Source organism: Danio aesculapii, chromosome 22 (genome assembly GCF_903798145.1).
Source record: "Danio aesculapii chromosome 22, fDanAes4.1, whole genome shotgun sequence".
In the NCBI taxonomy this organism is placed as follows: domain Eukaryota; kingdom Metazoa; phylum Chordata; class Actinopteri; order Cypriniformes; family Danionidae; genus Danio; species Danio aesculapii.
The window spans coordinates 9,239,085-9,257,015 of NC_079456.1; the positions used below are offsets into that span (position 1 = coordinate 9,239,085).

General features: G+C 35.4%; 2 protein-coding genes across 4 annotated transcripts; one reads left to right on the plus strand and one right to left on the minus strand.

The window, feature by feature from the left end:
• Positions 1-156: 156 nt before the first annotated feature.
• On the minus strand, positions 157-12,888 carry LOC130215494 (uncharacterized). Of its 3 annotated transcripts, XM_056447309.1 has the most exons (11): positions 12,711-12,887; positions 12,521-12,586; positions 10,961-11,275; positions 9,940-10,059; positions 9,512-9,556; positions 7,378-7,692; positions 6,012-6,311; positions 5,453-5,761; positions 4,713-5,015; positions 3,334-3,648; positions 157-1,853 (listed from the first exon to the last, which is right to left on the minus strand). In XM_056447309.1, exons 2-11 carry the CDS (start codon positions 12,561-12,563, stop codon positions 1,780-1,782), a joined length of 2,139 nt encoding a protein of 712 aa, XP_056303284.1. In that variant the 5' UTR covers positions 12,564-12,586; positions 12,711-12,887; the 3' UTR covers positions 157-1,779. The 3 variants fall into 3 exon arrangements, with proteins under 3 accessions (XP_056303284.1, XP_056303285.1, XP_056303283.1); XM_056447310.1 differs by having other exon boundaries at positions 9,940-10,053; positions 12,521-12,888; XM_056447308.1 differs by having other exon boundaries at positions 12,521-12,887.
• Positions 12,689-17,516, plus strand: LOC130216634 (CD48 antigen-like). The gene is made up of 5 exons (XM_056448523.1): positions 12,689-12,700; positions 13,916-14,060; positions 14,359-14,661; positions 16,862-17,152; positions 17,356-17,516. The coding sequence occupies exons 1-5, from the start codon at positions 12,689-12,691 to the stop codon at positions 17,514-17,516; spliced, it is 912 nt and encodes a 303-aa protein (XP_056304498.1).
• Positions 17,517-17,931: the final 415 nt, after the last annotated feature.

The following is a 17,931-nucleotide window of genomic DNA, read 5'->3' on the forward strand; positions in this document are numbered from 1 at the left end:
AAACCTTAAGTTTACAAACACAATAATTCAGCTCTGCATTAGGTTAAATCTTTAGTCTGTTAGACTTGTAAATGTAAGTCAACGTCTTTTTTTCAAGTCAAAGTTTAGCAAGTTTCCAAGCGTTAACTGAGAATAAAAGATGCACAGTAATATATATTTGTTTTAAAAGAAAACTTTATTATTGTCTCTGGAAACATTTCTTAGTCTGCACACACACTTTATTCACATCAAGAAAATCAATTCTAAAGACAGTACCTGGCCTTTAAAAAGCATTAGATGGAAAGAAACCTGTTTAAAGCTGTCATATCTTAATAGATGTGGCCGTTTCTGGGAAGCTGCTGACCGCTGGGTCATAAAAGTACCAAGGGTAAAATGAGTCAAAAGGAGAACGGAGCACTTTCATAAAAATACATGTGTGCACACGAATCAAAATATATCCCACGCTTATCTTATTCTGATCTGCAGCAAGACTATATTCATGCATATGTAGATTCAGCAACATTGCTAAGAGCTTAAATGTTGTGTACATCAAACTCTATATCTAAAGGTTTCAGAAATTGAGATTTAATTAACATTTAGCGCACTCTAAAAACGCTGAATTTCATAACACAACATTGGGTCAAATATGGATAAACTTAACCATTGGGTTAAAAAGAGTATTTTAATTTTAATTTAAAAAATAAAGAAATTTTGGGGTTGTCCATATTTAACCCAGTGTTGTGTGGTGAACAGACAGAAAGTCACTGCTGGAGCATCAACTACTTCACTGATATGTGAAAACTTCATAACTGAAATACAAATAATCGAGAAGGAAACATGCACAGTTTATTACATCACACTTCACATTATAGCAAACCTATTTAATGATCATTCTAACCAGTAATTAAACATTAACACTTCACCCATAAATGACAATTCTGTCATCATTTACTCTCCTTTCACTTGTCACAAACCAACAAAAGACATTTTGAAGAAATGTTGAATATCTGTAACCACTGACTTCCATAATATCAGCTTTTCCTATAATGGAAGTCAACGTTTACAGCTTTCCAAAAAAAAAATTATAACTTCATGTTGAATGGAAAAAGGAACTCAATAAAGGTTTGTAATCACTTGAGGATGAGTAAATAGTGAATAAATGTTCATTTTGGGGTAAACAGTCTCTTCAATAGACATCAATGTAATGCAACAACACATATCAAACATTGAGATCACAGATAAAGTTGATTACAACCCAAGAAAGAACAAACCTCTGTGGCCCTCTGTTGAATAAATAGTCAAAACACTTTGTTTCTCAAACTGACCAATAGCTGCACTCGCATCCTATTTACTAACGATTGTACATCATTAACATGCACAGGTTCAACTACACTGCACAAAAAGCTTTTCTTATCTAAATCTGTGCCTTGCTTCTAGTCCAAATATTTAATAATTCTCAAATCAAGAAGCATTTTCTAGACAAGCAGCACAGATTGTCTTGGTTTTAGGAAAGAGTGTATCAAAATTGAGTTTTTCCTTAAAACAAGCAATATAATAAACTAAATAATCTTATGTGAAAAGGAAACATGGTTATTTTGCTTACACCATTGGCGGATTTATTTTTTGTGTTAAGAAAACACTTAATTTTATTCAATTATTTTCTTAAAACAAGACTAGAAAGTCTAGAAAATGCTTCTTGATTTAAGATTTTTTAGGATATTTGCACTAGAATAAAAAATCTAAGAAGAGCATTTCAGTGTATCCTATAGATTTCAAAACGTTCAGGAAGGTCTGTTTAACTCACAGATAACTCAGGATTTCTTCATGCGGCATCTGTATATTTACTGATTCAGACGGTGTGTTTCTGGAGTCATCTGGAAGAGAAAAACAGACAAAAAGAGAGAAGATCTTCATCTATTCTGCTGCTGTACATTATCAATATCACTTCTAACATCTGATAGAGACAATCAAAATGACCAATTTTCTAAATTATTCAACTTTGTCACATTTGTGTTCTTTTTGTTTGTATTGGAGTCCATTTTGTCAGGGAATTTGTACTTTTACTTAAGTGTTTGATTATTATATTTCATCCACCACTGCTAATATATGACAGCAGACCACAAAACCTCTTAAGTTGTACAGATACATTTAACAATTCAGAAATTATCTTATTTTCAGGAATACTTCATTACTACACACTATGAATCATTTGTTAAGAATATGGCAAATGGTTAATTCGTCATTTGTTAAGCATTAACTCTAGATTAATAGATGTTATTAAGCAGCATTAATAACTACATTTACAACTGCTGTATTGTTGACCTATATGCACATGTATAATGTGCTTAATGATTGTGTTTTCATACATTGTTAATGATTCATTTTTCATTACTAAATCGCTTTATTAACTCAACTTGATCCAGTTTTGTGACCCAATGTAAAGTGAGGACTATTTATGCTTTGTAAATCCCTTATAAATGACAATTAAAGACTTTTAAGTATCATAAGAACAATAAATCTTTGCCGTGTTATCTATAAAATAAAACTACTGTAAGTTTAAACATTGCTGAATAACAGGAATGACAAAATACAACATCAAATTGAATAAAACGACAACAATATATTAATTCAACAATATATTATGATAAAATATGTCAATGTTAAGCGATGTTTAAACTGTATTTAAATATTTTAGATAAGATTGCAAAGATTTAATTTTCATTTGATATGATTCATGAAGTCATTTGTTTTCTTTTTTCCTGTTCAGACTATAACTGAGCCTTTATTTGTCATTTTTATGGGATTTACAAGGCATAAATAGTCCTCGGCGACACGGTGGCTCAGTGGTTAGCACTGTTGCCTCACAGCAAGAAGGTCTCTGTTTCGAGTCCCGGCTGTGCCAGTTGGCATTTTTGTGTGGAGTTTGCATGTTCTCCCCGTGTTTGTGTGGGTTTCCTCCGGGTGCTCCAGTTTCTCCTACAGGGTCAAAGAAAATAGTGTCTAATAAAAGTTCTCTATTCCTCAGCACCAACACAAACCCCTACTGCCAACTCTAAATCATTTGAGAGAGCGGTCTTAAATAACTGGGGGTGCAAGAGTCACTAAATGAAAAAAAAATGATAACTTGCTTTTATACTTATGTGCGGAAAATTCATGAAATTTACTTAAGACTTTACTTAAGACTTTGAGAAGCTTCATAAATACAGGCCCAGGATCATTGAGATCTTGCATGCTCAGGTCATTTCAAGGCCTTAGATAAGCAAATATGTTAGAAAAAATGGATTTTGCACTTAAAAAAAAAACTAATAATGGATTGAGCATCATTTTAAAGTTAATTAGAGTTAAGTTACTCACCAGAAACGGTAACATTGACTTTCAAGCAAATGTTTTTCTTCTGTCTATTCCAGAAGTTCAGCTGATAAACTCCAGTGTCGCTGCTTCTGGTGTTTTTCACGGTCAGAGATGCGGTTTGATGGTGCAGCTCCAGCCTGCATCTGAATCTCTTATCACCCCCGTATGAAGTCTCACTGACATCTCCGTTCCTTCCAGATGCTAGAATCTCACCTTCAAATGTCCACTGCAGTTGGTCACCTCGCTCTACATTAAAATTAGTGATCAAAATTAAGCTTTCTCCCGTGATCACAGACACCGTGTTTGAAACAGATTCACCTGGAAAACAAACACAGAAAGTTACTCAGACTGAGATAAAAGTAAAGTTATACTATCTATTCGCATAGAACTGTGTGTCCTTCAGTATTCTCAGTTTTTTTTCTGTATTTTCAAAAACTTTCACAAAATGTTGCGAACATTGCAAACTTTAACTTGAAAGTATAAATTATAATGCACTTAGCTTATCATCTAATATCATAAAAAGTGTCTTTATAATATGCATTTTTATTTTAAATGTCAAGGCTGATTGTTTGTTCTGTTCACTGATCCACCACTAGTGGGTGATCTGAGGAAACCCTCATGATTTATGTGAATTTTAGGATACACATCACCCCAGTGGAGAACCGTTGATTTTTCAAAAGGTTTTGACATAATGAAGCTCCGTTTACTGAAATGATGTAAGCTTGCCAATATGATAAGCACTCTGATTTAAAACAAAAGATTTGTAAATGTTGTAAAGCTTCATGAAGTACTGCTTAGAAAGCAGCCATCAATATTTATCAATAAGAAGTAACAAGACAGACAGCTCAGTGGATCGGACTGTTGCGTCACAGCAAAAAAAAAAAAAAAAAGTGTGGGGTTTGGATATTCTGGTTGAGTGCTCTGATTCCCCCCCCAGTCCAAATACATGCAGTATAGGTGAATTGGAAAAATTAAATTGGTCGTATTATGTGTGTGTGTGTGTGTGTGTGTGTGTGTGTGTGTGTGTGTGTGTGTGTGTGTGTGTGCGTGTGTGTGTGTGTGTGTGAATAAGAGAGTAAATAGGTGTTTATCAACACTGAAGTTGCTGTACTCTCAGTACTGGGTTTGCAGCTGGACGGCATTTGCCAGAGTAGTTGGTGGTTCATTCCACTGTGGCGACCCCTGATAAATCTGTGACTAAGCTGAATAAATGTGAGTGAGTGAAGTAATGAGACTAAAAGCTAATTTCATTTACACATAATTAGACTTATAGATTAATTACCAATCAGCTGTTGGCTCTTAATAACATTCTTGTTTTTCAGGTTGCAAAACTAATTCAGATGTCCTTATTGAATTTCAAAAGTAAAGTCCATTAAACTCACCAAACACAAAGACTCTGAATGTGCTGTAGGTGGGCTTTTTGCTGCTGAGGATGTGTAGTTTATAAGCTCCAAAGTGTTCATTTGTGATGTCTCTGATGGTCAGAGATCCAGTCATCTTGTCCAGCTGCAGTTTGTCTCTGAATCTCTCGTCGGCTTCAGTAAATGTGGTCTCTGTGGTTTCTCCATTCATTTGAGCTATGAGACTGTTTTCATCTCCAAACATCCACAGGATCAGACCATCTCTTTGTAATTCAGCATGTACATTCAGAGTGATGTTGTTTCCCTCCTTTCCTAATGTCATACCTGTTAAAAACAAACAAAGAAAGGGTTGAAATTAGATCAAGTCACAATGTGAAACTAAATGTTGACTGTAAAAGACTGGAGGTAAAAATACTGAACCACTGTGATGACAGTCTTTGGGTAAAGCATTTTAGTATGACCAAAACAACATTTCAGATCCTTTACAATGTGGTTAGTCTGCTGGTTTGTCTATTATTGTGTCACTAAAATGCCATTTATGTTATCACATGATTTGTTTACATACTTGATGAAAATGCTGAGCACATGCATATTGTAATCAGAGTTATGTAAAATGTTTCTCATTGGGAAAAAAAGTTTATCCAATTCAATTTATGCACATTTTAAAATTCATTTTAAGATTTCCATTAGACATTTTTCAAAGACGTCATCTCTGGATGAAGTCTGAACATGAAGGAGTTTGAGCTAAATCACAGACTCACCTTTGACAATAATGAAGAACTGTTTGTCCGATGCCCCTTTGCTGCTGTTGATCTTTAGTGTATACAGTCCAGTGTGTTCAGGTCTGGTGTTCTTGATGGTCAGAGATCCAGTCTTGTCATCCAACATCAGATTGCCTTTGAATCTCCCATCAGTTGTATCATATGTAACGGTCTCACTGCCCCCTTCCTTGATTTCAGCAATGAGAGTGTTTTCTTCTCCGCACAGCCACTGTATCTGATCTGTTTTACCAATTTCACCATTAACCTTTAGCGTGACAGGTTTTCCCTCCATCACTGACACTTTGTTGACTGTGTCAGAAAAAAGAAATGAGATCCTCAATCACTTTACAAAGGGAAAGTAAATTAATAATGTGATGAAGTCTGTTATGATACAGTTAGAATTACATTTAGGGAAAATTTATGGGGCACTAAAACAGACACACACATAACTTTTTTATTATTAATACAAATCCCCAAAAATATTGAGACATCAAATAATACTATGCACACACATAATCATACATTACATGGAGGCATTTCAAAGCATCAACTTACTCACAGTTTAACAGCACTTTGAAGTTCTTGCTTGTGGTTGCCCTGCTGCTGTTGCTGATCTGTAGTTTGTACAGTCCTGTGTGATTGTTTTTGAAGTTTGTGATGGTCAGAGATCCAGTCTTCTTGTCGAGGTTCAGACTTTTAAATCTCACATCAGGAAAGGCGACTGTACCTGTGGTCTTTTCCAATTGAGCTATGAGACTGTCTTCATCTCCAAACATCCACAGGATCAGATCATTGTTCTGTATTTCAGTGTCATTGTTTAAAGTGACAGAACTTCCCTCTGACACTGACATCACATCCTCTTCATTTGTGACAGAAGCACATAGAAACAGAGAAACACAAAAGAAAGTTCATTCAGATGCTCTTTATCAGGACTGAACAAAAACAATGAGTTGATTCAATCAGTTTTGTGGTAGTTAAAAAAAATATATCAAATTAATCCTTACAGGTCAGTGATACTAGAATAAGATGCATCATGCTATATTTTATCCACAAGATATTTTGAGCTGATCTAACAGTTATTACTAACATTAGTAATATTACTAACAGTAAACAGTTCTTTATATAATGGCAAGTTCATTTGTATTCAATTACTGGAATGTGTAGAATAAGTTTATTCAATTAATTGATAAAATCAAACTATTTAAATGAATCAATTATTATTTATTATTTGGTAACTGAGTCAGAAGGCCTGGATGAAGGTTAAAGATCTGTATGTTTAAACTGTTTAATCTTAGCCTGTGAACTGAGCTGGCAAGCACAGTATCTTTGTGTTTCAAGGTATGTGATTAGCTGTTTGCTCCTGATGTTCTCCCTTCATGTGCACACACTCATAAACTCGGGATCAAAGTCTGAGTTAATAGAGAAAGTTTATAATCAGGGTCATGGTAAAAATAAAACCTGATTGCAATGGTTTGGTTTAGTACAGTGGTGTAGTCGGGGCTATACGCACGTATACTCAGTATGTCTACTTTTTTCCACTAGCTGTCTGGGTATTACGACTTCTGAGGATCAATAATTGCGTATACCCTCGGTATACTCACTTGTTTTGCTGATTAGACTTCCCTAATTTACGTGTATTCGCATCCCCTTTACCTGTATACCAAATGTTTTTTTAACTCTCATGTTAATTTGTTTTTCGAAGTCAACTGATTGATATCTCGCTGAAACGTTCAGGTAAAATTACAATACAGCATGGGCGGGTTGGGTGGGTAATAGTACACCACCTTTTTTTTTAGTACTACACCACTGGTTAAGTAAACTCAAAACTCATCCTATGATCCTGAGTTTGTTTAGCCATCATCATGGAACAGGCACCTGCTCTTCACTTCAACACTGACTTTCATTTAAAGACTTGTGATACTCACGTATGAGAGTAAGAATGAATGTTTGGTATGAGGTCCCGGTGCTGCTGATGATCTTCAGTTTATAGACTCCAACATGTTCACTTGCTGTATTTGTTATTGTTACTGATCCAGTCTTAGAGTCCAGCATCAGTCTGTCTCTGAATCTTCCATCAGCACAATCACCTGTGGAGATCTCTCTGGTATTTCCATTGACTTCAGCAATAAGAGTCTCTTGCGGTCCAAACTTCCACAGTATCTGATCGTCTCTCTCAATTACAGCATCAGGCTTTAGAGTGACAGATTCTCCCTCCTTCACAGACACTATCTTCGCATCATCTGTCACAGCAGCACATAAATATAGTGACATGTGGATATTATGAATTAATCTTATTTAGTATTTGATTAAATGTTAATAAACTAAAACTAACAACCAATAATGCTACATGAACTGACTTGTTAGTAGAAATGCAGGCATTCCCATTCTCCTGTTTTACAATCTTGATGTGAAAATTAAAAGTGCAGTGCTGTTGATGTCAAACTCTAAGTTGAGGACACAAACACAGTTTATTATTGCAACGATGATAAGGTAATGCAGGCTAACAAAAACACAAGACATCACAAGGGCAAACGAGAAATAAACAAGAACAACTAAGGTGAGCAGGCAAAGCAGATCAACAAACCAAATACATCAAAGCAAACTAAAGAAAATTTTGGTCTGTGCAGTTCATGCATTAATAAGTGTATACATGAGTGGAATGACCAGAATATTGAGCTATTTTGAACTTTGACCATGGTGTATGCTGGTGCTTTTGCGTTTTGGTCAGAGCAGCAACAAATCATAATTGCATGGCTCAAGCCACTGAAATACATGGATTTCATAGCACAGCACTTTCTGTGTCCAGTGTAAAAGCCTTTTTACATTGTGTGATTACTAGGCTGGAGGGAGAGTAAAATTAACACGCCGAACACCATCAAAAAGCCTTTTTTCAACTCATATTTTCCACTTTTTCCTTTTTTTTAACCCAAAAACTGAATTAAGCATAAACTAATAAGCAAAGCAAAAACAGTTTATGATGATAAGATATAGGAAATGCAGTCCGAGGGCAGACAACCAGAACACAGTTTCCTCTAGTGGACATAAAGGGAAAAACCAGCAGTGACTGTGACAGTTAATAAGATGATTAAAAACACATACAAATAAACAAGGACTCCTAAAACTCAAAAGGTGTGTACTGAGTTAAAAGACACTCAGAAATCGTTTGAACTACATGACAAATATTTATACATCCAACAAACTTGAGCATTGGGATAAAGAGTTTTCTGGATTGATTTGACCTACCATCAATAGGGGAACAACAGAACAAAGCAATGACAGCTGAAATAACTATAGTGGAATGGCATAGGGCTATATCAAAACTGAAAGCAAATAAAACTGATGGATATTCATACAAAACAGTAAGATTCATTTTCACATTTATTGTGCTTGCCCAAAAATACAGCCCTTCTGATATGAAGTAGCGACTGAAATAAGAGATAACTGGATAAGAATTGGACTACTCGTTCATTACATTATACTGTACCTTGGGAAAATGCCAGGTATTTTTCCAATTATTAACAAATACTTAATTCAAATATTTTTGGTAAGTAGCAAAAAAGCCTGGAAAATGGTTTCAGGTTAATCCTCCAACAAGGGCTTAATGGACAGGAATTGTAAAGCAAATACACTGTATGGAGAAACTGATGTTTAACCTAAGACTTAAGTACTGGGAAAAACTGATATGTAATAATGTGCTTCAAATGTATTGTGACTTGATTTTGTAACCCCTATGACAACTGCTTTGCCCCTCATCCACCCCCTTCTGTTATTTTATTTTATTTTATTAGTAATTTTTTTCTTCCTCCTCTTGTTTTCCCCCAAAATAAATAAAGTATTTAAAAAACACATAGAGTGGCACAAACAAAAAAGATGCATCATCAAATATACACAGATTAATCAAACACAAAAATGATTTTGTTAATGTCATGCAGGTCAACAGTAGACAAACACGGACAGTTAATGCTACTCTAAACCAATCTCAACAGAGATTATGTTAAAAATGGCTTATGTGCTGACTAACAATGTTAAAGCTCTACAATAGAATATTTTAATACTTACACATCTGACATTGTTGAACAACGAACTCTTTTTTTTGCCCCTCCACTTTTTAGCAGCACATAGAAACAAAAGATTAATACTTGGAAATTTGAATAAATCATACGGTCACCATTTTAAACATACAGTTGAAGTCAGAATTATTACCCCCCCCCCCTTTTTTTTGAATTTTTTGATGTTTAACAGAGCAAGGAAATGTTCACAGTATGTCTGATAATATTTTTTCCTCTGGGGAAAGTCTTATTTGTTTTATTTTGGCTAGAATAAAAGCAGTTTTGGACAAAATAAAGAGGCTGCCTTAAAAAAAAAACACTTGGTTTCTGAAATTAATAATGTACATTTGTAATATTAAACTCAACATCATAACCATTAACTATATATGGAACGTGCATTCTAAAATTAACACACTTCTGTAGCACTACATCACTCACTTTTAGGAAGAAATTTGTGGCGATGGTAAAACACAAAAGCAGCTGCTCCTGCAAACACCAGCAGAAGAACGATGACAGATATTCCTGCTGCAGCACCTGGAGATAAGCCTGAATCTGGAACTGATCAAGAAAAACAGTCAGGAATGAACACCATAAACATTCACTACTATAGATCTGGTAGGTTAATGTTTGTTAATGATCCTTGATTGATTACATATAAAGGTTAAAAAATCTAATTAAGAATACTATTTAATCTTTATGCACAAAGTATCCGTCATCTTAGAATGGTAAATTTTTCGTCATTCATTGTAAATGTGATTTAAGACTGCCTTCTGTTTGCAGAGGCTGTAGATGAAAGGTTATAATGTTAAATATTGTTCAGTTTCTTAACCTTTTCACTGGTAAGTTTAGAACGTCTCCCTGAGTGAGGTGTGAACTTCAGAACTTAACTGTATTCCATTTTGGTTTCCATGGTGACTCATCAAGCTTTTGGAATTCTGTTACATTCTAATTTCTGTACATTCTAAATCCATCGTGTGTGATGATTCTGCCAGCGGCTCAGAAATAACAATCCTACATACTTTCACAAACCCCTCACTGCTCAAATGGTAAAGCAGACTGATTGTTTCACTTTATACGATGGTATTAACTGAACTGTGAAGTACTGACTTGACTGCCATTTTACAAAGCATCTGACTACAGGTAAATCTAATAAAATTGTTTTACATTTGTTAATTAACGTATTGCATTTGTTGCGCAAAAGTAACAACTGAAGTTTAATCTGGTACATACATGCATAAATCTACAGTTGATGTACATTGATTAACGCTCAAGTGTTTACAAAACATCTTTGGCCTTTTATGGCGGTTTATGTATAAAATCCTACAGAATCACAACAGCATATTGTGAAGCAAATTCGGTCACCTGAGATATTGTAAAGCTGTAACTGTAAGAATGTTAAAAACAGTATAACTAAAATTCACTGATCAGAGTTCAGAGAACAAAAAAAAAAAAACCTCACCACTGAGCGTAACATTGAATAACCACTTTGAAGTCCCAGTGTTGTGGTTGATCTCTGCTTTATAAAGTCCAGTGTCTGTGGTTTTGATGTTCATGATGGTCAGAGAACCAGTCTGACTGTTCAGCTTCAGTCTGTTGAATCTCTCAGGGTCATTGAGATACGTGGTCTTGTTGTTATTGAATTCAGCAATGGGTAAAGTTTCAAACCTCCACATTATTCGAGTGATTTCCTTTATACCAATAATATCAGTGTTAAGGGTCACAGTCTGTCCCTCCATCACTGACACTGGCTCATTCGTTTCAGCACCAAACACACCTGCAGAACAAACAGAAACAGCATCACAGAGACTGAAACACTGCTGGGAATGTGAGAAATCATTTAAAGAGGGAGAATTTAGTAATAATTAAGATAATTTTAATTATTCAGTTATAAATAAAGAACAATCAGTCTGCCTGACAAGGTAGGATCCTGAAAAAATAATTCATATACACTGTAAAAAATGCAGGGTTCCTTCATTCATTCATGTTGTCCCAACACAAGATTAACTTAACACTTTTAACAAATTTACGTGGATTGTACATATAAAAAAATAAGTTGTCTCAATGAATTATCAAGAATTGTGTTGTTTCAGCTCATTTTAATTAAGTAGTTTGAACAAGTGAAAAAAAATTTTTTTGAGTGTACGTTGGCGACGCAGTGGCACAGTAGGTAGTGATGTCACCTCACAGCAAGAAGGTCGCTGGGTCAGTTGGCAATTCTGTGTGGAGTTTGCATGTTCTCCCTGCGTTCGCGTGGGTTTCTTCCGGGTGCTCCGGTTTCCCCCACATTCCAAAGACATACGCCGCAGGCGAATTGGGTAGGCAAATTGTAAAAAGGTCAATTGTCCATAGTGTATGAGTGTGTGTGAATGTTTCCCAGAGATGGGTTGCGGCTGGAAGGGAAGAATTAATATAATCCATTAATTACACATTTATAGTAACGCTGTCTGGCTACATTTAATTACTTTTGTGCAAACTTAAATTTTGACGTACAATAATCTCGTACTAGATTAATAGATCCAAAGAACAAATATATTCATTATCAGCAACAAGTGAAATTAACATTTAATACTTTAACACAGCCAATACAAAGAATCATGAAGAAGAACAAATGTGTATAAGCATCAGGTTATTATAAAATAATAATTGCAAAAAAATAAATGAAGAGAATCATTGATCTATTAAAACATTACTTGAGTAATTGTCTGCATATGTAATTACAAGCAATATATATATATATATATATATATATATATATATATATATATATATATATATATATATATATATATATATATATATATATATATATATATTATTATTATTATTATTATTTATTTATTTTTCTAAATGATTATGCAATGTAGATGACATACTATCTCTAGCCCAACTTTAGTTCCGCCCATCACATGGGGTGAAAGGAAATTTGGCTAAAAATACACCGTGACCCATGTTGGTTTAAAATGCTGTGTGTGAAACTGAAAGCAGGTCTGATAATGAAATGAAGAAACCGCACACTTACCGCAAGCTGGTAGTAGAAAAATGATCCCTAAAATGATCTTCATACTGTTGCAGTTTCCAGCTAAATCTGGTTCATAAAAACAGTATTAGTGAGTTTCTGAGGCACACCCAGCGCGTTTTCTGAAAGAAACAACAAATCTGGAGACCCGAGATATTTAAATAAAGCAATATGATAGAATACGTTTGTTTACAATTCGAGTCTTTTATGCATTTTCGAGTCTCCTGCAAGGCGTAAAACTGTTGTCCAGTTCGTTTGGGCGAATCGATTTTGTGAACCGATTCTTTAAAGTAAATCTCTTAACAGTTCACCAAAACGGACTGAATCGTTCAAACCCGTTCGCGTTAATCAATGCCGATCCTTCTAAAGTTTCTATGTTTGGGCCAGTTTGACACGTAGCTGAAAGTCACTTTGACTCAGAAAAAACTAGTATCCCAGAGTATATACAAATCTAACCTAAAGTAAGACTGCGGAGAGAAATGATGAACTGATTCATTTAATTTGGGGATACGGAGCATGTGCCGAACAAACATGTAAGAGCTGACATTTACCACTGGGGCAGACCAGGAGAGGAAAGACCCGGGGGGATTCCCGGTGCGAGTGCTAAATTTCACAGCTGTCTGCCGTTTGCATTTATTAGGCGATTTTACTTTCTGTTTCTCTTAATGTTTTTTTTAATAGCCTGTGTGAAAAACGGGACAAACACAAGTGACAAAAACGTTTGATATTTCGTATCTAATAAAAAGTATCAAAAGCACTGGCAAAATACGAGGATATTTTACAACTCAAAAATCACATGGCCAAACACGATACCATACTGCCCTTCCGAAGATGTAAATTGGGGATGCATGTTTTGATTTTAGTGTACATGATAACTAGAAGTAACTAGCACAAAATCCTGTGTAGAGTTTGAAAAGCCGTGTATGCCTATATTTGTTGTCACAGACACTATCTGTGCCCTTAAATGAACACTAGAGAGCATCCTTTCTGTCTTTTTTGCGCATGTGTACACTGTTTCGTGTGTCTTCGTGTGTCAGATGTTTAGTTTGAGTTCTGTCCTCTTCTGGGTTTAGTTTAGTCTTGATTTTGTTTCTGATGTTTTGTTGCTTTGGTAATGTTTTGCCTTCTTTTTCCTCCATTTTGCATGTAAAGTTTATTATTTGTATTTTGAAATGAAGTTTGTATCCTGAATCTTGACTCTTCTGTCCTTCAAAGACATCAAAGTTGCTGTTTACTGATGTGTCTTCTTTAGTACCGGAACACAAACCGGTACTGAAATATCACAATGCAGAAACACTTCGACTCCATTACTAAATAAGACCATGTAAGAACGCATAGAGACTGACAGGAGGTGCTCTCAGGGGTGTTTTTTTTACAGCACTTTAATATCCGTTTCAGTCAGGACCCATTTCTCTGTTTGCCACAACTGATCTCTCGCTTTGTACATCTGAAATCTTCTGTTTTTTTTTTTTATCTGTTCTGATGCTTAAACTGAAGAAAATGATTGACCTTGTTTTTGATTTGACCCTACTGTATCTGTTTGGTAAGTTATACATTTGTACATCCCTGCTAGAAAAAACAGCATAAACTAGCCTATGCTGGTTAGCTGGTCATCTCACTGCCTGACCAGCTAAGAGCAGGCTGTAAATGGCTGAAACCCCTCTAAAACCAGGCTGGTCGGCCATCTAAAACTAGACAAACAGCTTAGACTGGTTTAAGCTGTTTTTTCAGCAGGGAATGGTGTTGAAATCAGTGCGTTATTTTACAATGTCACCTTCAGGTGTGCATTAGTTACATTTTCTAAAAGTTTTCAAGAAATTATCACCCAGTTTGTTCTCCAGGTGTGTCAGGTGCTGTTACAGTGAAGCCAGTGATGGTTGGAGAATCAGTCACTCTAGAAATACAGAGAGACGGGGACATCGAGTGGAAGTTTAGACCCCACAACATTCTTATAGCTCAGATCGGCAGCAATAAAATCACATTGCATGAAAATGTTCTTAATGGGAGTTTCAGAGGCAGACTGACGCTGGATCAGAATGGATCTCTGACCATCAACAACACCAGAACAACAGACTCTGGAGATTATGAAGTAATCAACACAACCACAGAAATGCTACTCGACACATTCAGGCTGACTGTCTATGGTGAGAACATGTGTATATATATATATATGATGTATATATTTACATTTAAATATAGCAAATTATGGTTAGAATAAGTCTGATGAGGGAGTTATGGGTGGTTGTAATTTGGCAAATTCATTTATGCACTTTTTTAAGGAAACTTAAACTGTTCTTTACGTTGTGCCAGTAATATTTGCAGGATGAAGTATTATAAGTCTATATGACTCAAACTCATTCAGGGCATGTTGACACAGCAAGGATGATATACTTAAAATCTATTTGTTTTTGAAAAAAATTGATTCACAGATCCACAAAAAATATTACAACTCTTGTACTGTATTTGGCATGCCAGGCCAGTAGGTGGCGATAACATTTTGTCAAGAAACACTATATACACAAATGCAGTCCTGTAGTTCTCCATTATTATTTTGGTTGTCTAGTGCTCGCTAATGGCCACTAACAAAACATTTTCTACACATAATACTTGACAATTTTCACGTATGTATTTTATTTTTTTAGCTGTTGTTTTAATTTACACAACAATAATAGTGTAGTTTTCGGTGTGAAGATTTGGTATGTTTACACCGCAAGGATTTCAGCTAATATATTAAATGTGATTAACACAATGTCCATCAGTGTCACTTTTGAGCAAGCTGATGATTGACAGAATTGCAGAACTGTCAACAAATAATCTGCTAAAGACGTTCAATTTGTAATGGTACAGCGGGGATACTTACAAATACTCAAATGACTGCAATTGAGTAGCTTTTCTCAGAAATTTATTAAGTAGTTTCAAACATGTGGACTTTTACTTTCACTTGAGTACATTTTCAGTGCTGTATCGGTACTTTTACTCCACTACTTTCCTTCAACCTGCAGTCACTACTTTATTTTTTTCTTGTCTATGGGGATTAGATAATTCAGTCCTGTGATTCCTGTCCAATCATATCGCAAATAGAAGCATCATAATGAACTACCTCAAGACATGGGCGATTTATAATTGCAGGAAACTGTTTGGAAGCATTAAAAGTGTCCAAGAAGATGTCCAAAATCTTTACACGCACTGACTCAGACTGTTTAGATGCATGTCACTGATGAGAAGATGACGGATGTTTACTGTATGATGACAGAAATGGCCTTAAACAGCCAGCAGGCACAGGATGTCAACATGACGTCAGATTGACGTACCCCAATGTCGTGGGAACGCTGCATTTTGTTTGGAAATGAAAATCGGGTTGACATCAGAACCCAACATCGTTACGATGTAACACAATGTTAATGTCCAATGTCCAACCTAAAATCAACCAAATATCAACGTTTAATGATGTTACAGCTTGACATTGTCTGGATGTTACCACTATGACATCTATCAGACCTTGGAATTTGGTTGCCATACCTGATGAATAAATGTCAGTATTTGATGGCAATATGATGTTGGTTTAAGATGTTGGCATGACATTTGATTTTAATCACTTTCTAACACATTCTAAAATCAACCAAATATCAAGTCATTTGACGTCATTATTGGACATCAAAATAAGGTTGTCCTTAGATGCTGGCTAGACATAGAATTTTGGCCATCTGATGTAACATAATCTAACTTGACATTAACATCTTATGATGTTGCGTGCCTGCTGGACAATAAATAAATGCACTACAGAATTTTACGTTTACACACATCCACAAATCACATAACGCATCTGCTTTTTATAGCGTAATACTACTCATGAGTACTTTGGAAAGGTCTTTTTACTCATACTTTGAGTAATATTTACAACAGATACTTTTAGTCGCACTACGTTTTTAGGCAAATAATGGTACTTTCACCTAAGTATGATTTTTCAGTACTCTTTCCATCACTGCAGCAACGACTTTAAATTTGCTGCACTGCAAGTGTTTTAGTGTTTTCACAGTGAACACACACTCTAATACGAATTCCATTGTTGCCTTGGTAATGCAATGGATTATTCTATCCAACATTACATGCATGTGGTTGCAGAACAATCTAAATAGACTCTAAAAATAGAGTTATACCTTCATCCAAATTTGACTACTATTCCCTTAAAGTGTAAACTGATTTTGTAAATATAAAATTGCATTCCTGGAAAATAATTTTACTTCCTGTTTTCTGGGGTCACTGTATCTCCGGTTGCCAAATCTCAATGAAGTTTAAGCCAGACAGTGGATACTTATATCGAATTTATTCTGTAATGTTTTCTAGCTCCTCTTCCGATTCCTGTCATTTCCACATTCCTAACTCCATACCCAAATACAACATCAGTGTCCAGCTGTGTGCTGATGTGTTCAGTGGTCAATGTAAGTGCTGCGAGTCTCTCCTGGTACAAAGGAAACATTGTATTGTCCAGCATCAGAGTGGCTGATCTCACCAGTGTCTCTCTACCTCTGGAGGTGGAATATCAGGATAACAGCAGCTACAGCTGTGTGGTCAACAACCCCATCAGCAACCAGACCACACATCTAGACATCAACACACACTGTCAGACATGCAAAGGTATGGCAGTGGCAAAATAAGAGCTTAAGCAGATTTTCTCTCACAATAATAATAATGGTCTCCTCATTACATTTGCATTTAGTCATTTAGAAGATGCTTTTGTCCGAAGAGACTTACAATTGACGAGGCATTCAGTGATTCAACAAGAATAGGCAATACACACAAGAAGTGCCAATTGTACAAAGTAACTTGTTTGTGTTCAGAGAATATCAGAGAAGGTCCTCCAGGATCTCAGGTAGTGTTGATCTCTGCTGCTGCTGCTGCTGTTGCTGCTGCTGTTGGATCTCTGTTGATTATTTCTGCAGTCTTCTGTGAGAAACACAGAAAAACAGATCAAGAAGGCAAGTGTAACCTACTGCTTTAAACATTTATTATAATAAATATTATAAGATTTAATCTAAACATTGCGCTCAGCTGAAACAGTTAAACTGCAATTAATAAAATAAATCAACTAAAAATGTTTTTTGTTATTCAGATTCTGAATTTGCCAGTGCTATTTTTGATTAATATAATATGTTTCAATGCATTTTTTATTGTTTAAACAGTTCAGGTCCAAACAAGCATCACTTATGTTGAGGTGGTGCCCTGCAAAAGACCTGCACATGAATCGGTAAGACTATTTATTATTCAGTTTTAATTATTGGCATTTATAACCTGTTTATCAGTGTGCGCTTGTGTTTTTGTCTATACATAATGTATGTAACACCACACAACAGTATGTTGTAGTCATCTATTATTCCAGGGGTGTCCAAACTCATTGAGTTTAACTTGCTTCAACA